Source organism: Panthera tigris, chromosome F3, assembly GCF_018350195.1.
Source record: "Panthera tigris isolate Pti1 chromosome F3, P.tigris_Pti1_mat1.1, whole genome shotgun sequence".
NCBI classification, from domain to species: Eukaryota; Metazoa; Chordata; class Mammalia; order Carnivora; family Felidae; genus Panthera; species Panthera tigris.
The window spans coordinates 65512676-65534041 of NC_056678.1; the positions used below are offsets into that span (position 1 = coordinate 65512676).

Sequence of the window (21366 nt, forward strand, 5' to 3'; positions counted from 1 at the left end):
CAAGGATTTGCAAATTCTTTAAATGAGAAAATACGTACAGTTTTCATTGGTGATGCTCTCAACACGTAAAATAAGTTACGGCTCATTCAGGTGACCATTTCACAAGTAAAATCGCCACTTGATTTCAGCGCCTTCGTGTGCGTTTTTGTTTACAATTCACAGCTGCATCCGTGACTGTCAAGTCCTTTTGTACCCCTGAAAGTGGGTTAAAAAAGGGAAAAGTGGAAGGGAGTTTCCCCCAGCACACGGACCCCCAGAGAACGGGCTGCCGAAGACACAACCACCTTCTGTTTCGTTGGGTTTGGTTAAATTGAACTGTAATCGACAGAGTGATTTGACATTTTTAAACATCACCAAACGATCCCTACAGTAAGTCTAGTTATCTGTCACCTTGTAAAGCTGTTGCAGTTTTATGGACACTGCTCTGTGCTGTACGTTACATCCCCATGACTTACTTATTTTACAACTGGTAGTTGACGCTTCTTAATCCCCGTCAGCTGTGTCAACCGCTCTGGTGACCACCTGTTTCTTTCCTGCATCTGTGAGTCTGTCTCTAACACAACCCTCTCTATCACAGCTCCTACGACAGTCGTGTTGCAGAGAGATGTGTGAAGATCCTGTCTGCACACAACCCGTGGGGCAACGGTTGATTCGAAAATATAAATAAATAATTTTTGTATATTCCCAATTCCAAAATTAGATTTATACCGATTTCTAATATATTTCAATATTGTCAAAATGTTCGTCTTTTACCATATGTTTTCACCCATATGGGGATCTTGAGAAACTTCACAGAAGACCATGGGGGAGGGGAAGGGGAAAAAATAGTTACAAACAGAGAGGGAGGGAGGCAACCCGTAAGAGACTCTTAAATACAGAGAACAAACTGAGGATTGGTGAGGGGTGGGGGAGAGGGAAATGGGTGATGGGCATTGAGGAGGGCACTTGTTGGGATGAGCACTGGGTATTGTATGAAAACCAATGTGACGGTAAATTATATTAAGAAAATGTTCACCTCTAAGAGAAAAAGAGAACTATGCAGGATTATCACGGGCTCCTAGCAGTCAGCATTAAACATAGACTGCTGGTAGGGTTTTGGTAAGTTATATGCTCTAATTTCTCGGAGTGAACAAAAAAATCTTGAAGTCGATTAATGTTGTTTTGCACGACATGCTTTTCCAAACAGGCAGTCCCTGAAGCTGAATTATTATGACCATTAATGAGGTCATAGGAATGACTTAAATATAGATATAGACCGAATACTTGATCATTCTACCATGAAACCCCACACACAAAATTTCGTTTTAGCACAAAAACATTGTTCAGCCTATTATTTTCCTTTCTTTATTCAACAAACATGTATGTGCTAAGCCTTCTGTAATGTGCTGGCAATGCAAATGAGAACTACCTACATAGAGCAGATTTCTTCCCTCACGGAGTGACGATTCTGTTGGAAAAGACAGACATGGCATAAGTAAACAAATAAAATGGGAACAGCTTGTAATTAACGTTTGGAAGAAACAAATAACATTGCTGGACAGAATTACAGGGGTCATTTAGATAGGACGGTCAAGAAAAGGCCTTTCAAGAAAAGTGGTTTTTAGAGCATGAGATGGAATGGACCAAGCAAACAACTATGGCAGGTTCAAAGTCCCCCAAACAAGAAGGAACTTAGAGAATTCCAAGAATTCAGAGAAGACGAGTGAGACTGAAGCACAATACAGTAGCTCAAAATATGATTAGACGTGTATATAGCGGCTGAGTGCGGCAAGTATCAGGATTTTATTTGCAGGGCAATGAAAAGCCATCAATCAAACTATTTGAACAAGGGAACACACACACACACACACACACACACACACACAGAGGCATTTGTGTGTGTGTTCACCTTTAAACAGTTTTTAAAAACTAATTTAAAAAAATTTTTTTAATGTTTATTTGACAGAAAAACAGAGCATGAATGGGGGAGGGGCAGAGAGTGAGGGGGACACAGATTCCGAAGCAGGCTCCAGGCTCCAAGCTGTCAGCACAGAGCCCGACATGGGGCTCGAACTCACAAATGGCAAGATCATGACCTGAGCCGAAGTCAGAAGCTCAACTGACTGAGCCACCCAGGCGCCCCTAAAACTAATTTTTTTAACATTTATTTATTTTTGAGAGACAGAGACAGAGAATGAGCAGGGGCGGGGCAGAGGGAGAGGGACACAGAATCCGAAGCAGGCTCCAGGCTCCGAGCTGTCAGCACAGAGCCCGATGCGGGGCTCGAATTCACAAACGGCAAGATCATGACCTGAGCCGAAGTCGGAACCTCAACTGACTGAGCCACCCAGGCGCCCCACCTTTAAACAGTGTAATGGCAGGGCTCCCGGGTGGCTCAGTCGGTTAAGCGTCCGACTTCAGCCCAGGTCATGATCTCACAGCTCATGAGTTCGAGCCCCACGTCGGGCTCTGTGCTGACAGTTCGGAACCTGGAGTCTGCTTCGGATTCTGTGTCTCTCTCTCCTTCTCTCTCTCTCTGCCCCTCCCTTGCTAGTGCTCTTTCTCCATCTCAAAAATAAATAAAGTAAAAAAAAAATCTTAAAAAAAATAAACGGTTTGATGGCTTTTCGTCGAATACGAGAATGCACACATCTATGCACACACACATGCACATACACACTGCAGCTGTGCATGATGCAGATTTGTCCAGTGGCAGCTGGGAGATGGTCAGGACGCAGTAGGACACGATGACAGATCAGCCTGCAGAGGGAGCAGTGCGGGTGAAGACGAGTTGACGGAGTTCAGGCATATGTTGGAAGTGGTATTAACAGGACTTGCTGACAGATTGGAGCATGAGGGAAGCATAAAATAGCATTCCCAAGTTTCTGTTTTTAATCACTGGGTAGACAGTGATACCACTCATTACATGGTGAAGACTGACGAAGTGCCAGATGTAGGGAGGAAAGTCAAGTGTTCTGGTTTGGAGATGCTTTAGTTTGAAGCGTGTCTGTGACAGCTACGTGTTTACGCTCAACAGGCAGTTCTAAGAGCTGGGAGACCAGAAGAAATGTCTGGACTAGAGACACAAAGTTGAAAATCGCTGGCATATGTTTAAAGCCACTGGAGCAAGATGAAATCAGCCAAAGAGGGAGAAGGAGCCGCTGGGAAAAGAGAACGTCCCAGGACAGAGCCATGAGAAAATCTGATATTTAGAGGATGGAGAGAAGGGGAAGATCCAGAAAGAGACCAGTAAGAAATGGCCAGTAAGGAAGCACAGAGAAGAGAACCATGTCACTAAAGGTGAGGAGTTGATTATATTGAATTTTATTGAGAGGGGAAGCAAGACAACAGAATTATTCTTTGGATTTAACAATATGGAAAGTTCTGGAGCCTTAACAGTGGCAGTTTCAGGGGGACTGGTGTGTGTGGAAGGCAGCTTGAAGTGGGCTGGAAAGGGACTTGGGAGCGGCATGCCTGTCTGAGTTTTGCCGTGTGCCAATGATGCAGGAAGACACCGGGTCGAGAGAGGGTTTGCATTTTATGGGAGATGCTAGATCCTACTGTTAGCAGATAGGAATAATCCAGTAAGTGGAGACAGACAATGAGGGAAGGCAGAGTCAGGTAGTGGAAAGGGTGAAGTCCTTGAATCAGCAAAAAAGGGAGAAATGGTTCCCATTCATTCAATTCACTTAAGAGTTCTTGGTTCTTGAACATAACACAGGTGCTTCTGTTATCGCGTCATATGCATTTATTTTAACCAGTCCTTGCATTCTGCAAAAACACACACTAAAAATAACAAGTCTTTTGGGAAAAAAAAATATCGTGGCAGGTCACGCAAAACCTATAACCAGAGCATTGACATAAACATTAGCATGTCTGTGAAATAAATTAAACCGTCTTAAGCAAATGTTAAATCTCTAATAAAGGAGTCCAATCCACAGTAGGTGTAGAGCTTCATCTTCTTCAAAGGTAAAGGAAGGTTGATGGAAGGTGGTGACGAGGAGGAAACACACAAAAGCCATCGATAGGAGCGGACCGTCCGATAAAACGCTCAAGACAGACGCACGGTAAAACTAAGCCCCCTTCAAGCAAATGGTCTTCGTCCAGGGTCCTCCAGCCCCAGCTGTGCTCCACTGAGCTAGTAAGATCTCTGTCCGGCCGCTCTTCCTTGGTAGTAAACGTGAACACGCTGGGAACATTCTCCTGAGAACGAGCTTCCACATCATATTGACATGATTCCATAGTATATGGAACGTTTGCATTCCAGAAACATGTGCTGCATCAGCACCGAAACTGTAGGGCATTTCGCGTTAAGCAGCTGCTGTGTGCATAGCAACACCAAGCACTGTGTAGGGCTCAAAAGTGCAAGAGAAGGAGTGTCCCCTCACCATGTTGGACTTTGTCAAACTCCTGATTTCCGCAGGCAGAAATAATAAAGGAGAGACTGGAATGTGTTGCAGTAAAAATAATAAACATGGAACAGCAACAATAATAATTGTTGACACTTACGGAGCACTGGCTCCATGGCAGTGGTTTCTCCCATTTGACACCCACAAGAACCCCGTGGAGTGGTACTGGTAACATCCTTATTTTTCACGAAGTAGAGGGGTCATACCCGCAGCGAACGGCAGAGCCAGGATTTGAAACTCAGAGGCCTGAACGGCTGGGTTCTTAAGTAGGGGGAAAGAAGGCATTCAGTGTGGTGTCCCGGTATTTTCCCCACAACATTTGGGATCGTTGAATCGTTCAGTCCGTCTCCAACAAGTTGAGAACTCATGGCCACGTTTTGCCTTACAGCTGATGAAGCACTATTCTGGAAGAGCACCCAAAGCTGGTGGGGCTGCAGGAAAAGTCTGGGAAAAAGTGATTGGAGCTGGCAGAGCAGGTGCCGGGCGCTAGTGTGGTCGCCATTTCACGTGGCAAGACCAAGCCTCTGTCCCATGGGTCGGACAGGCAAACAGAAGGTGATAGAGGCTTGAACCATCTTGCCCCACGGGCCATTGTTTGGGTGGGTGATGGGGACTCCAATGGCATGACGCTGTGGAGTGGGTTGCTTCCAATGACAGCCAAAGGAGGTGGAGCCTTAGATGGGCAGGCGGATGGGACAGAGACTCCTCTGAAAACCCTACGAAGGCCCTTCTCTGAGAGCACCTGCATTTGGCTAACCAACAGAGAAGAAAGAACCAATCGATGTTGACAAAATAGTGACAACTAACAAAAAAGAGGACCTCACCACCAGCGTCCCTCCACTTACGAGGCGGTAGTCGTGTGCAGGAACAGCAGTTACGACAAAGGCAGGAGCGACCGCGCCTACACTGTGGGTGACCGTTGTCTCATTCCGCCCTCTCCCCGCTTCCCCCAACAACGAGGGGCTGGTGCTAGAAAGAGAAAGGGGCATGGGTGGCGAGGTCACCATCCTTCACCTCCCAACACACCTCAAGCCACTGAAGCCACAAACCCTGTTCCGTGCTCGGGCAGCAGGGTAGGCGTGGGGGGTGGGGCACGGTTAGGTAGAGGAGGAGGGATGATGGAAACTGGAGGGAATTTCAGTTAGAAGGTAAAATTAAAATTTGAAAACACAGGATTGTGTGTAGTAACTCCAATGAGTCTGTGTTAGTAACGCAAGGTGATGAAAAGTTTATGGAATTGGTGTAAGATGTCATTAAGGGAGCATGCTGTCCAGCAGGAATCGAGCCACAGGAGTGGTTATTGGGGAAAAAAAAAAAAGTTAACAATTTCATGTTTGTATCTCACAAGTTGAGACTCCTTTCAAAACAGTTGTGTCCGGGAAGTGGAAAGGTTGGACCCCATGAGCCGCAAGGTCCTCTGCAGGTCTAACATCCAAGCATTTGCTGGCAGTCGGGACCGGAGGAGTTCGGGCAGCTCAGTTACATGGACGGTGTGGCCCTGTGGTGTTTGGCAAAAGGCAGTGGCTGCCGCTGCCTGGCTGACGAGTCCTCGGTTCTCCTCTCCGGTCCGCCAGGTGGTAGTTCAGGACGTGTCGTAACCTCACCTTCTGTGATCTTGTCTCACACTGGCAGAGGTGAAAGGAAAAAGCAGGAGGCGGTGATAGATTTGAAAGTGGAAGTGACTGGAAGGATGCGGTTGAAAGCACAGTACAAGAAGGAAGGTAGGATTGATGGTAACCGTGGGGTGTCTGGTAGAAGAAGTGACTCGGGGGACAGATGGTACCTTCGGGCTCCTGATCGGTTTTATCCTAGGTCCCAGGGTAGGGGGAAATATCATACGACTTTAAAATAGGAAAGCACCTTAGAGATAATCAATTTAAAGTCCTCGTGTTAGGGAGCGAGAAACCTGAGCCACAGAACGTGGTTTGTGTGAGTTTGTGTGGCTATCTAAGACATTAATCGGAGGCAAACACAGGACAGAATTATGAGGCTTCGTTTGTTTGTTTGTTCTGGCCGAAGATTCAGACTGAGGAAAGTATGAGAGACCCAGTGCTCCTAAGGACTGTCCTCGTCCAGTGTGGGGAGAAATATACTGAAGAAGTGAGCAAATAAATGAGCTAAAGCATCCCAGGTAATAGCAAGACGGAGTCAGAGGGATGTGATAAAGCGAGCACGGGCGGCTAATTTGTGTATCTAGGTTAATCACAGACCGAAATGATAGCGGGGCAGTTGGCTCTCAATCTGCAGTTCGGTGAATCGCCACATTAAAAGACACTCACCCGCAGCCCTGCCAAACAGACTGGCAGATGTGTACCTTTCCCTACGCGACCGTGGCTGGCGAGCTTCTCTTTAGGAGAAACCCCAGCACGTAGAAGTGTCACTGAATCAGGGCTGAGGAGAGTTCCAGCACTGGCAGTGATTCACAGCCCTGAATGCATCCAAATGCTCAGGGAGGGGAACCGAGAATAGCCCCGCGAATTCGCTCATTCGAAAACCTTGGTGTCGCCCCCATCATCCGGGGTTTGTGTCTCAGCCGCGCAAACTTCAGATCTCAGTGGCAAACTCTACAAAGCTGACCAGTCTCTGGGACGTCATTCAAACTCACTAGATGACCCCGAATGTGAATTCGTCCATTCTTTGCGGTACATATACCAGACCAGTCATACCTTTGTGGCTTTTGCTTCCTGGTGGATAGAAGTAACTAGTATATTAAAATGCATGCCAGAAGATTTCTTGTCGTTCCCATATGACTCTGTTCCTACCCTATCAAAGAACGCGTCACAACAGATGAACAGCACATCTTTTGTGTCTGGTTCCTCATCACGTACCATGTGTGTTTGATTCGTTCTCTTTACGTGGTGTTCAGCACAGCTCAGGGCACGTGTAGGTTTTCTGTAAATATTTATTAGAGGCGTAAAGGAGCAATTAGCTCATTGATTACTTCGATCATGATATCGCAATCTAAGAAATTATCCTTCTCTTCCTTAGAGACAATTTTCTAAAAAATAAAAAAAAAATCTCTCGAAGAGCATTGGGCGCATGCTCAACCCCTGTGTCTCCATCCCTGGTGGGAACTGTGAATCTCATCTTGGCCTCTGTGCGAAGGAAAACCAGCACGCAAGAGTTTCCTCTTTGATTCGTTCCTATGGTAATACCGTCAAGTGTTTTCTTTGATGACTGATGGCTTGCCAGGTCTGCTGAGATAGATGGAGTGTAGGCAAGATACAGCCTCTGATTCCCCTTCTGTTATTAAAACCACAGGGTACTTCACTACACATTTAACTAACTGGAAAGACAGGATAAGAAAGTCAGTAAGCGAGGGGCACCTGGGTGGCTCAGTCGGTTAGGCGACCGACTTCGGCTCAGGTCACGATCTCACGGTTTGTGAGCTCGAGCCCCTCGTCGGGCTCTGTGCTGACAGCTAGGAGCCTGGAACCTGCTTCGGATTCTGCGTCTCCCTCTCTCTCTGCCCCTCCCCTGATCATGCTCTGTGTCTCTCTGTCTCTCAATAATAAATAAACGTTAAAAAATTTTTTTGAAAAAAAAAAAAGCCAATAAACGAAAAGGAAGGTGACGTTCGTCGTGCTGCCTGGCTCTGACCTGTAGGAGCCCTTCACCCCGGGCACACATCACCTCGCTGAAGAAGAGTCTCCTCTGACCTGCCTTTCAGGGTGTCTTTGTGGCAGAAACTCCAGCTTTTCCAGAAACCACGAGGAGTTTGATCTTCTATGACACGTCCATGGCCGTGTGCGTGGATTATTCTGAAATGTGCTACTCAGACCTTGGGGTGAATGAGAGGGTGTACACCATCCTTTTCTCCCTTGGATCCATCACCGACCCCTTGTTTCTAGAGCTTTTGTTTCTTCTGCTCAGAGAATCGTTTGTGGGTCTGCTTCCGTTCGCAGACACCGCTCCTACCTTCGAGCTATACCCCATCTCACGCCTCAGCTGAGGTGACACGGGTTGGCCGCGCTAGGACTGTGTGTGGTCCTGCATCGCCCACATGTCAAAAGGGAATCCCTCCCCTCCTACCACCTCCCCCCCGCCCCCACCGGATATAACGGAACACACACTAGACTCCGATTAGAGGGTCCAAGTTTGGATTCTATTTCTACCCAGTCCTACCTCTCTCACTGCCCTAATGGATGAAAAGAAACTTCCGTACACAAACAGTTTCACAGAATAAATGTAAGAGAAGTGACGTGACGAGGAAAGCACTGTTGGCAACTTCTAATAAAAAATTGATTTAGACAAAAGTCATCAAAAGATGAAATGATAAAATATTGATGGGATCGATTTGAATAGAGCAGCGGGCTGTTGCTCCCTGAAATGCTGATCAATTTTGCATTGCTTACGGTGGCATACCAAATAGTATGTGCCTTGTGGTTGGGCAGTCAGATAGATGTAGGATGCCTCGCTCAATTTGAATATCAGATAAAGAAGGAATCATTTTCAGGGTAGATATGTCTCATGTCATATTCGGGACATACTTATCCTAAAAAACTATTTGTTGTTTATTTAAAATCCAAATTTAACTAGGTATCCTCTATTTTTATTCGTTAACCTGGTAACTCTACTTGATGTAATGCAAAGCTGTGTGCGTGTGTGTGTATAGTTTAATAGACATATAATGTACATATAAAGTGTAATATAGTATAACGCAGTTTATGGTATCTATATTTTAATACAGTTTGTGTCGTTTAATAAGGTTCACCCCATTCAGCCCTTAGAACTGACTTCCAATTTACAGGCAATACAGGGCATAGAGAAACAAATGATATGATGTGTAAATGATATCCTGGAGGTGAGATTGTGACCTGGTTTTTATTTTTATTTTTATTTTTTTTTAATGAAAGGAAATGTTTTTTTTTTTTTTAAACGTTTATTTATTTTGAGAGAAAAAGAGAGACAATCCCAAGCAGGCTCTGCACTGTCAGCAGGGAGCCCGACGTGGGGCTTGAACTCATGAATCTTGAGATCTTGACTTAAGCTGAAATCAAGAGTCAGACATTTAACGACTGGGCCACCCAGGCACCCCTGACCTGCTTTTTCAACATGTCAATGAAATGGAAAAAACTGGGTGGGGAATGACGGAATGCTCTAGACCACAGATGCTCAACGAGCAATGGTTTTGCCCCTCAGCAGGTATTTGGCAATACTTAGAGGTGTTGTGGTCTCCCCCAGTATGCTGCAGGGAGGGGAGACGATGCTGCGGGCGTCTAGTGGGCAGAGGCCAGGAGAGCTGCTAACCATCTCATAACACGTGGGACACCCCCGCCCCCACCACACCGCACTAAATATCGGGCCCCAGATGACAGCAGTGCCACTGTTAAAAGAGACCCCGATCTGGACTAAAAGAGCCTTTGAAGACTCTGCAACTGATTGCCATGCACAGGCCCTTCTGCATCTTGACCCCGCACTTCACATACAGCATGCCTAATGATGGAAAGAAATTTTCCATCTAATTAAAAATTAGGCAACTAATTAAAAATGATAGGGTATCGGGGCGCCTGGGTGGCTCAGTTGCTTAAGCGTCTGGCTTCGGCTCAGGTCATGATCTCTTGGTTTGTGAGTTCAAGCCCCGCGTTGGGCTCTGGGCTGACAGCTCGGAGCCTGAGGCCTGCTTAGGACTCTGTGTCTCCCTCTCTCTCTCTGCCCCTTCCCCATTCACGCTCTTTCTCTCTCTCAAAAGTAAATAAACATTAAAAAAATTTTTAATTAAGGGGGCTCCTGGGTGGCTCAGTCGGTTAAGCATCCGACTTTGGCTCAGGTCATGATTTTGTGGGTTCGGGGGTTCGAGCCCTGCGTCGGGCTCTGTGCTGACAGCTCAGAGCTTGGAACTGCTTCCGATACTGTATCTCCTTCTCTTTCTGCCCTCCCCCACTTGTGCTCTGTGTCTATCAAAAACAAATTAAAAAATTTTTAAAAATTTAAAAAAATGATAGGGTACACTAATGCTTATTTACGTGGGAAAGGCTCACAATACATCACTGAGAGAAAAAACGAGCCAGATAGAAGGAAGTTTGCACAGCATGACCTCATAGAATTGAAAGGGAGAAAGAGGTACAAAAATAACAGTCGTTCTGCTTCTGCTGTAAACAGAAGGGTGTGTGTGTAAACAGATACACACATACGAACGCAGAGAGAAGCAATTAGAGGGTTAGTCATCAAAATATTAATAGTGTTGGTATTTCTAAGTTGGAGATCATCGTAAGTGATTTATACGGTTTTTTTCCTCTTTTCCGTGCTTTCTATGATGAACATCCATGACTTTTTTCATCAGAGTGGAAACAGGATTGTTTTGGAAAGGAAGGTCTTGGTCTGGGTTGAAGGACGGAAAGACAGCAATCCCTTTCTGCAGCGCAGAGCTGAAATGGCTCCTCAGACATCTCCCGTGCCTCCAGAGAACCTTGATGGAGATGGTCATGCTGAGCCAGAAACTAAATGAACCGGAGCATAGATCTGCTGTGTCATTCTCTCCCCAGCAGGATCCAAGAATGAACCAACGGGAGCACAAGGAATGGGCCTGACAGAAACCTCTGCCCTTTCCAAGTGTGGGAGCTGGGTCTCCCTCGATGGGAATTAGGCTGGGATGTATGTCCAGTGAGCCTTAAGGAAAGTGGCTATGGGCTGAAGCCGGACAAGACAAGACCTGGCCGCCATACCCCTCTGCTTGCCCCAGTCGTGTTTGGATATGCTTCAAGAGGCTGTCTGTTCTCTAGTCCTGAGAAACTAGAATGTAGGGTCTTTGCTTTGTAAGCTCATCCAGTATTCCCATGGGTTACTTAATGGAACTCAATGCACTGTTAGTTCCTGAAACCCCAACAATCCCCAACAATGAGTCAACAGATGAAAACATCTCCCTCATCTGCTACCCAAGTTCCTAACGAAGCTCTCGAGACAAAGCCCTAGGGCTCTCCCATCCCTATCTCTTGGTACCTCAGAGAGAATTTCAAAAGGATGGTCCCAGGAGACTTGGGGCAAGGGAATTGCTTTTCTTGGGGCTGATAAATATCCAAAGCTCTAAAGTCTGGAGTTTATGAGGTTGAATTTTTTTTCCTGGGCCATTTCCCAAGCCAAAGGAATCACTGTCCTCAGCTTCAAGCAACATGGCAATCATTTGAGGTTTTCTCTGATACTAGAGAAGCCTGAATTGTCCTTGCTTTGTACATTTTAGCTTCCCTGGTACATGGCTCTTGAACACAAGGTGTTTCTACTGGCTTCCTTTGAATAGATTCAGCCCTTTCGATGACTTTTAAAAAATCACTGTCTGGAAAGTGATTCCTTCTTCCTTTCGCCGAGGTCAGAAGCAGTGAGTGGCTGCGGGTGGGACTTCAGTGAAAATGGAGTGAGTGCCATGTGTGTTTTCTAACTTTTTATTATTTTCCAAGTTTTTCATTATTTTTTGACTGTATTGATTCTCATGCCACAAATATTATCTTTTCTTCATGCTGATCTTGCTGTGGTGATGGATTCAAGGACATGAGAGAGGACATGACAGTAATCTTCCACTATCGGGCTGAAAAGGAAACAGAAGGTGAGATATAGTAGGGAGGTGGCACATTGCAGGGAGACAGACATCGAGTCAAGAGAAAGTGATATTATCTAAGAATTAAGGCCACTCGAAAATAGAATTGATGATAGTATATCTACGTGGATCTGTATACTCGGGGAGGGTGCACCGCTGGTAACGAAGATTGGGATAGATCGACTCCACTGTTATGAAGAATATTCAAGGTGTAATATTAAGTGAAAGAATTGGTATGCACAGTTTAATTTCTTTGGGTAAAATTGAAATGATATGGAAATACGCACAATGGTACTTAAACATTTCTAGACAAAATTTATTTTATTTTTAAAATCTTTTTTAAAATAAATATTTTTTTTTTTTGAGAGAGAGAGCACCCACAAGCAGGAGAGGGTCAGAGAGAGAGGGAGAGAGAGACTGTCAAGCAGGCTCCGTGCTGTCAGCCCAGAGCCCAACGTGGGGCTCGAACTCAAGGAACCGTGAGATCATGGCCTGAGCCGAAATCAAGAGTCGGCTGGGCTGCTTAATCAACTGAGCCACCCAGGCGCCCCTAGATGGAAATTTTAAAAAGAAACAAACATGAATCATGTATACCCCTGGACCAGAAAATGCAAAGCACAGAAGGGGAAAACTAACTTTCTCGTTTATACCCTTTGTACAGATGGCAGTTTTTCCCCTGAAGCATTTTTATAATACAAAAAACCTAGTTTTATTTTTTTGAGTAAATTTAGTATCTTAAAAAAAAAAGAGTGGATGCTAACTTGTAAGATAATGAATTTCCAATCAGTGGAAGCACTGAAGCAGAATTTGGGGGAATATTTGTGAGGAATGCTTGCTTTTAAAATTACCTCCTGGTGCTAAGGTCCCGTGATTCCGTTATATTAAAGGACTTAACGCCACCAAGCACATGCATTTTCCCAGCTTGCTTCCCCCTGGAAAGACTTGAAGAATGAAATGGATAAGATTAACCCATTGTCCAGGATTGCTTGTCAGGTGGAAGCAGAATATGATTTCTCTGGAAGGAAATATTTGACTTTTTTCAGCGTGGAGGGATGTTTTTGGCTAAAGATCCAGAATCCAAGAGAACAGAAAGTGCTGTAAAGTGTTGCTCTTCTCTGGATTCCACAGAGGTAGGCTGCCATTTTGTTTCTGCTGTCATGAGCTTACTAACCTCGTTAACACTCATCAGGTCTTTACCGTCTGGATGAGTCCTTGTTTTCCTGAGGGGGTAATGAGAGAAGAGATGACATTCCAGGGATGCACAAGCTCAATTCAGTCTTTTCTCTTCTCTACCTCACTTACCTTCTTATCCCCCTTAGCGGAGGAGGTAGGATTGACTTTCCAGTTACCTAAGATTGGGGTTTCACCTTGTTCAGTAACACATCATGAATTTCAGTTAAATAGCAGTGGTTAAAGACTAGCCTAGCACTACCTCTCAAAGGAAAATGAACACATACTTTGCTCTCCACTTTCCCCTATATTTTGCAAATACTTTGTATTTTCCTGTTCTTCAAAAATCTGTAGTAAGGAAATTCCAAAATCTGCCCTTACTTAGCTGCTTGCATCCCACGGTGGTGATAGTCAGAATTGATCCTGCCTTTTTTTTTTTTTTTTTAACATTACCCTCTGTTTTAAATTTTTTTTAAGTTTATTTATTTTTAGACTGAGAATGAGAGCACAAGCGGGTGAGGGACAGAGAGAAGGAGAGGCAGAATCCCAAGCAGGTTCCCTGCCATCAGCACAGAGCCTGATGGAGGGCTCAAACTCATAAGCTGTAAGATTGGGACCTGAGCCGAGATCAAGGGTTGGACGCTTAACTGACTACGCCACCCAGGCACCCCAGATCCTGCCTTTATTTAAAATTTCAATATTTTGATCATCATGGATTTTTGCTTAGTTAGCTTTTTAAAACAATATTGCATTAAAATTGTCTTCATCTTGGGGCGCCTGGGTGGCTCAGTCAGTTAAGTGTCTGACTTTGGTTCAGGTCACGATCTCGCCGTTTGTGAGCTCGAGCCCTGCATCGGGCTCTGTGCTGACAGCTCAGAGCCTGGAGCCTGCTTCAGATTCTGTGTCTCCCTCTTTCTGCTCCTTCCCCGCTCGCTCTCTGTCTTGCTCCAAAATAAATAAATGCTAAATTTTTTTTTAAATTATCTTCATCTTGATTGCTGAGTATTTTTGGTTCTCCCTTACATTTCGTGCCCGAGATGAGTGCCTCATGTACCACATTTCACTTCCAGCACTGTCCAAAAAGGTTTTTTTTTTTTTTGTTTTTTTTTTTTTTTTTACCAACTACAATCTTTCTTTAAAAACCGAAGTTGGGCACCTGGGTGGCTCAGTGGGTTAAGCGGTTAAGTGACTCTTGGTTTCGGCTCAGGTCATGATCTCAAGGTTTTGTGCGTTTGAGCCCTGGGTCTGGCTCTGCACTGGCAGCAAGGAGCCTGCTTGGGATTCTCTCTCTCCCTCAAAATAAATAAATATACTTAAAAAAATAATTAAAGATAAAAAAAGATTTTAATGAAGTTAATCTCCTCTGGATCTGGCTGTTGGGTGCCCAAATTTCTATGAAGTGCCTGTTCAGAGACCAACTTAGTCTCATGTGAGACTGTCAGCTTTCTCTTCTCTAGGGTCAGTTAACCCACTTTTACCTTTTCTCCTCAATCTTCTGCACAACCTCATTGTAGAGTCTCCCTGGAAGAAGAATTGAACAATTAGCAAATTTTTTGGTATGTTTAGAAGAGAAACTGTTAAGAAGAAAATCTGGATTATAATGGAGAGTATAAAAAGAAAAATAATTTGAGATTCTCTCCATTTACTATCCAGAAAAAATATTTTTAGCATTTTGGTATATTTACTTCCAACCCATTTTTAGTGGTGTGTGTACCATTCCATAGGTTTCCTTTCTTTATTCCTTCTTTTTCCTTTTCTTTTTCTTTTTGAAAAATTATGGACTGCCTATCTTTCTTTTTTTTTCTATCTATCTATCTATCTATCTATCTATCTATTGTATAGACATGTATATTATGTGTGCACTTATTAGACATGTATTTGTTGCATAATTCCTATCAGATGGATATATTATAATTCATTCTTCATTTATTTGTATTGTTTTTCATATTATTATAAATAGTCTCCTAAAAGCTTCTTATACACATATCCTGATACGTATCTGTGATTATTTCTTTAAAATAAATAATTGGAAGTAGAAGTATTAAGTCAAAGAGAATGGGCACTCATTGTCGCTAATATGCTAATATTCCATTTACTTACCAAGGAAAACATCCTAAAGTTTTTTCTGGTTTCCCAATGTTTTCCAGATTTTCCATTTTCTCCCCCATGCAAACTCATTCCCAGAGTGAGGAACATGCATTTGCTCTTTCCAATAAGAAATCTGGAAAAAAAAACGGTCTTCTTTCTCACCTGTTTTGTAGCCATGAGGCTACTTTGGGCAGTTGTGGGATAGGACAAATCACGTTGTCTTTCAAATGGGAAGATTGCGTCTATGATGTGCTAATTTGGGACAAACCACTGAACCCTAAGTGTCTTAGATGCTCCATCTACAAAATGGGAATAATAGTTATCTAATATATGAGATTGATATGCCATTAAATAATACATACAAAACCTCTTTATAAACTAAAAAGTGCCATAAGGGACCATTCTTGTCTTCTATTATTATTAGCATTTTACTACTCTTTTTTTAAAATACTGGTCTCTAAAATTCCCCAGATAGGGAATAGGGAGAGAATGCAAACTGGTTTCTTCAAAGGTCCCCAGTTTATAATTCCGAAGGAATTAGAAAAGAGAGGCTCGGCGTCTACTCGTGAGTCAGCCTACCCGTGAAAATTCACAGCCAAGCACAAGCCGGAAAACACGCAAACACACACGGGACCCGAGAACCAGTTCGGGAACAACACGTAGCGACTGACCTACAGTGGGCGGGTGCCCATCGGCAGGGCCCGGCTCCGTCCGTGCTGAAGAAACAGGGGAATGTGTCTGGTTGAAAACTCCTGTCGGGAGGCAGTCAGGTCTGAAGCTGTTGAATGATTTGTGAAAAGATGCAGACAAGCGCAACAGGGACAAAGCAAACGCTCGGACCCCTCGGAGCAGAGAGCGACGTCCCACTTGGCAATGCAGAAGGTAAGACCTTGAAGAAGATGGTCGAAATTGTGGCTTTAACGAGGTAGAAGAGGTTGACAGATTTGTTTCAGGTAAACAAAAATCTGAGGTTGTAATTCACGAGAAAGTTCGTCTCAAGTTGATGAGTTTTCTATTCCTTTAGCTCCAGCTCCCTCCTTACACCAAACCAGGACACCTCTTCCAAACTTGCCCTGGGTGTTTTCCGCCTCTCACCTACAGGCGCAGGAGGCCCCATTAACCTGGCACATCTGACGGGCGGGTCCTTGTTGCCCCTTCTTCTAGTCCTGAGCGGGCGCTGGGTGCTGGCCCGGTCTGACTGACTGAGTCTCCACCCCGTAGACACAGCATTCATCGATGAAGAGAGAGAACCACACCGCGGTGCGTGAATTTGTTCTCCAGGGTTTTTCCAGCTTTCGTGAACACAAGATCATCCTCTTTGTGATATTTCTTACCTTGTACCTTTTAACTCTGGCTGGTAATGTCATCATTGTGACAGTCATCAGCTTTGCTCGTCACCTGCACACCCCCATGTACTTCTTCCTTGGTGTTCTTTCCACTTCTGAGACTGTCTACACACTGGTCATTGTACCGCGGATGCTTTGCAGCCTCACAGGCCTGAGTCAGCCCATCTCCTTGGCTGGCTGTGCCACCCAGATGTTCTTCTTCATCACCTTGGCCATCAACAACTGCTTCCTGCTCACGGCGATGGGGTATGACCGCTACGTGGCCATCTGCGACCCCTTGAGGTACACGGTCCTCATGAACAAGAGGGCGTGTGCCCTGCTCGTATCAGGGGCTTGCAGCATTGGGCTGTTTGTGGCCATAATTCAGATTTCCTCTGTATTCAGACTGCCCTTTTGTGACAGAGAGGTGGCCCATTATTTCTGTGACATCCGCCCAGTTATGAAACTCTCCTGTGCTGATACCACTCTACATGACATAATTAATTTTATCATCAGCTCACTCGTTATTGTGGTTCCCATGGGCCTGGTCTTCATCTCCTACGTCCTCATCGTCTCCACCGTCCTCAAGATCCCCTCCGCCCGGGGCCGGAAGAAGGCCTTTGCCACCTGCGCCTCTCACCTCACGGTGGTCGTCGTCCACTACGGCTGCGCCTCCGTCGCCTACCTCAAGCCCAAGTCCGAGAACGCCAGGGATCAGGACCAGCTGATCTCGGTGACCTACACCGTCATCACCCCCCTGCTGAACCCGGTGGTGTACGCCCTGAGGAACAAGGAGGTCAAGGATGCTCTTCACCGTGCTATTCGCAAAAACCCTCTTGCTTAGGATCTATGGCAGTTTGCCTGTCGTCTTCTGGGTATTTCGTAATCTCAAAAAAAAAAAATTGGATTTACTCTCTACCCAGAAAAAGTTGCAGGATGTGGTGGTGGCTTCAGTGAGGAGTCTAGAGTTGCCCTGACTTGAAGTTCATTTTCATCATCATGGTCCCATGCCTTCTACTAATCTCGGAGGTTACCTCCAGAGGCACTGCTCGGAAGATGGAGAGCTGGTCGGGAACGACAACGTAGAGGGTGGCTCATCATTACCGGTTTGCTGATGGCAGGAAGCTGGGCTGTATAATACCTATTTGGAGTGAGGGGTTGAGAGAGCCACCTGAATGCCAGGCAGATCCTGAGCTCTGGAACATCGAGAGAGCATGGCTGGTGCACAGGATGTGCTGGAAACACAGTCAAAACTACGTTCCCACTTCTCATCACCTTTCCTCTGCACAGCGACGAGAGTAACAGACCGTGACATTCCAGAAGAAATATCCTCTGCCTTAACATGCTCACCTGCCTTGGAGACCCATGAGATTTCTTCCGGTTCTACTGAAGCTTGCACTAGAGCTGTCTCCTTGGTGAGTCTCGTATATCCACATGTGCGTAAGGAGGCTGACCCATCCGGCCACCGCATTCCACCGCCTGTGAAGTGACACGTACGTGGCGCATTCACGAGTGTGGGGCTCTCTGAAGACCTCTTTGGGGAACTAAATGTATCAGCTCCACTTCCCAACTCACTTTGGCTATCTCGGATCTGGGTAATTAGCGTGTGTGAAGCCTGAGCAGAAACATGTGTCTTGCCTTCCCTTCCTCATTTCTGCATGGCTGAATTCATTGTCCGTCAACAGTTGGGTGCCTACTTCCTCAGTGTGATCACTTGTCCAGATGCAGTCTGGACACCTCCAAGTTCCTATCACTATGGCCTTCTGAAGGGGGAAATTGTACTGATTTGTAAGAAAGGTGTAAGGTTTTAGGGATATTTGGCCTCGCGTGGAAAAGGGGCAGAACTTGCCAGATGTCTTCCTGTCTGTAAAAGGGTGACATTAAATGATCATCATTAACCAGACTGGGGAATCTGCCAATTCACCTGCCAGCCTTCTCCCGCTCCAGGGCAGTCCAAGTGGTGGCTCTCTGGTGGTCTAGTGGTTAGGATTCGGTCCCAAGGGCAGTCCAAGTGTCCCCACTGAGGATGGATTGAGAGCGTATGTCCGACAGGCAGCTCGGGGAACCCTAATGGTAGAGGAGCCAAGAAGGGAGATCCTCATATTTACAGAGCATTACCTGAAAGAGTGAAAGCTTTGCCTCCTCGCTGCAGCTGCCTTATCTTTGGCCTTATCTGGCTTCCCTGATAACACCATGGAATCCCATCTGGGCCATGAGGTTCAAGGAAAATACTCTCATGGGCCTGCTTCTCAGAAAGCGCCACTGGAGATCCTCTCTTTGGGGGTCCTGCTCACTGTAGCAGGCCCATTCCCTAAAGCTGTACCCAACAGTCGACTCATTTTTATAGATCTCTGAATTTTTGCACATATTCTCCCTGCCAGGACGTTCCACAACTGTCCAGGGCTTTATAAGATTGGTGCCCATATTGAAAACAGTGGGTCCCCCTGAGTTCCTATAGTTCGATGCTGCAGAAAATTATGGGGTGATTTTCCCAAAGTAATGTTTGCAACAATAAAGAATGTGTGTGAAAGGTATACCCATCCTTTGTCTTTTTTTAAAAAAAAATGTAGTTTAAGGGTGCCTGAGTGGCTCAGTCGGTTAAGCATCCAACTCTTGATTTCAGTTCAGGTCATGATCTCACAGTTCATGGGCTTGAGTCCTGCATTGGGCTCCTTGCTGTCAGTGCAGAGCATGCTGGGGATTCTCTCTCTTTCCCTCTCTCTCTGCCCCTCCCCTGCGCGCTCTCTCTCTCTCTCTCAAATAAATAAACTTTAAAAAAAATTGAATGAAAAATAAAATGTGGTTTATACCATTATAACAGAGCCGGAAAAAAAATTAAGCCAACACATTTAATTTCAAAGAGAATGTGTGACTAATTCTCGCCCAACACAAATCATGTCTGAACAGAGTGAAGCTGAGGCCCACACCTTGGGCTTAGTCACTGCAACATAGCCATTATCTTTAGAAGTCAGCGCCTACCAGGTCAGGGCAGTAACACCAGGCTCCCAACTCCTTTAGGGAGAAAGCTTGATCCCAAGGACCCATCCCTTCTCTCCCCAACGAAGGATTGTTTTGTGTCAGAACATCCCTCAAAGGAATCCTTCTCTTGCTCCAGAATGTTCTTTGCCTCTGTAAAGACACAGAACCCCCCTTCTCACACCCGTCCTCCTCCTCCCCATCCAGAGTTCAGCCATCCCGGAGCAGACTCCTCGCTGGCACAGACATGGAATCGGGCATGAGGGGACCAGCTCAAGCTCAGTCACTATAGAAGCACATGTTGTGTGAAGGCGCAGGTTTCGGCACAGCTGTCCTGCTAGAAGAGGAAGTGTCCTACATCAACCCCCGTTTCCATCTTCTCGGCAGATCTCATCCGTGTACAGGCAGCAAACACCAGTCGTGGAACAGGAAACCCGGCTGACTCATCCAGGGTAACTGATAACAGCCCAGAGCACCCCACATCCCCCACCGCCGATCACACTCTGCGACGTCTCCCACGGGACACTTGTGTCTGCAGTGAGGGCATCGCAATGGCTCTTCTGGAGCCACGGCTCGGCTGTGCTGGACCCGTGCTCTGAGCCAGAGCACATCTGATGAGAGGAACAGTGTGCACGCCCCGAGACCCCCTCCTCTGCACTCCCCTTGTGCAGCTCTTGGGTCCAGGACCAGCTTCCCACCGCGTGTCCCCCATGGCTGCAACGTCACGATCCCGGGATTACTTACCGTAGACTTATTTCCACTTAAGCCTCCTGAGAGAAGAGGGCTTAATCATCATAAAATCAACTGTTTTTCTCTCTTGCTTAGGAAAGCAAATTTAGCAAATATTATGGCCTGGGAATAAATTAGAGAATAACGGCTAACTTAATCAAGGGAGGCACAGTCTAGAAGCTCTATGAAGTCCTGAAGTGAGTGAGTTTTGCTGTATAGTAGGAAATGGGAAAACAGCATGTACTCTTGTTTCCTTAGATACAAAGGTTTCTTAAAATTCTCACCCTAGACAAAGAATAGGAAGAGAGAATTTAGGGAGAGGGAGCTAGGGGGAGATTATAGACTTTAATATTGAGAGAGAGAAGGAGAGCACCTGTCGGGAGGGGGGGGGTGGGGAGAGGGAAGGAAGGGAGAGAGCGAGCGAGCCCTTCACTCAGTACAGCAGGAATTAGGGGAATGACATAGTCCCTGTGATCTAATTATCCCCTGTGTGTGATTTGTGACCTTGCTAATGTACGAACCTGGGGCAAAATAGCATGGTTCGCCCAAGAGTGGTGTTTTGAATATCTGATCAGCAGTAGTGACATGATAGAGAGGGTGAGCGTCTCGAACTTGAGAAGATGAGGCAGGAATAGACAGGAATAGGAATAGGAAATAGGAAATAGGAAATAGGAATAGGAAAAAAAACAAAGGGTGCCAGAACATCTAACGCGTTGTTTTTGCCGCTAACGGAAACTAACTTTCTGTAATGTTTGCCCGTCACAAAGTCCATTTTGCTTTTAACTGGCCTCACCCAACCTTCAAACCGACTCTTTCTAGACTCATATAATTTTTAATCCCTATTTCATAGGTGGAAAAACTGAGGATCAGGGTTCAGTGACCTCACAAAGCTCCCTATAAGGTTTTGTATTCCTTCCTCCCTGCCCTGTGACCCAGACTGAAGGATTGAGAAGGATCACAGACAGAACGCCCCAACCCCACAGTAACTTCTCTTTTTCTAGTAAAAGCTGCCCGTCCCTTTTTGTCCCCTCAGGTCAGAGGTAATGGTGTTCCCACCCAGTAAGCACCCCACTCTCCTTTCTCTATCCTGGGCCTTCCTTATGCCAGGCACATCCTTAGTCCCCAGCATCTGTGGTGGTTTTAAAACTATGTCCCAAAATAA

The 21366-nt window shown here is 45.6% G+C and overlaps 1 protein-coding gene and 1 long non-coding RNA gene across 2 annotated transcripts; both read left to right on the top strand.

The window, feature by feature from the left end:
• Positions 1-2947: 2947 nt before the first annotated feature.
• LOC122235745 lies at positions 2948-20568 on the top strand. The gene is made up of 3 exons (XR_006213769.1): positions 2948-3279; positions 10672-11925; positions 19683-20568. It is a non-coding gene; the product is annotated as an uncharacterized LOC122235745 (long non-coding RNA).
• On the top strand, positions 15687-18938 carry LOC102952163 (olfactory receptor 10J1-like). Its single transcript, XM_042975559.1, has one exon. The coding sequence runs from the start codon at positions 16411-16413 to the stop codon at positions 17341-17343; it is 933 nt and encodes a 310-aa protein (XP_042831493.1). The 5' UTR covers positions 15687-16410; the 3' UTR covers positions 17344-18938.
• Positions 20569-21366: the final 798 nt, after the last annotated feature.

Excerpts from the sequence above, each read along its gene's own strand:
- LOC102952163 (XM_042975559.1), top strand. The coding sequence starts at position 16,411 with ATGAAGAGAGAGAACCACACCGCGGTGCGTGAATTTGTTCTCCAGGGT.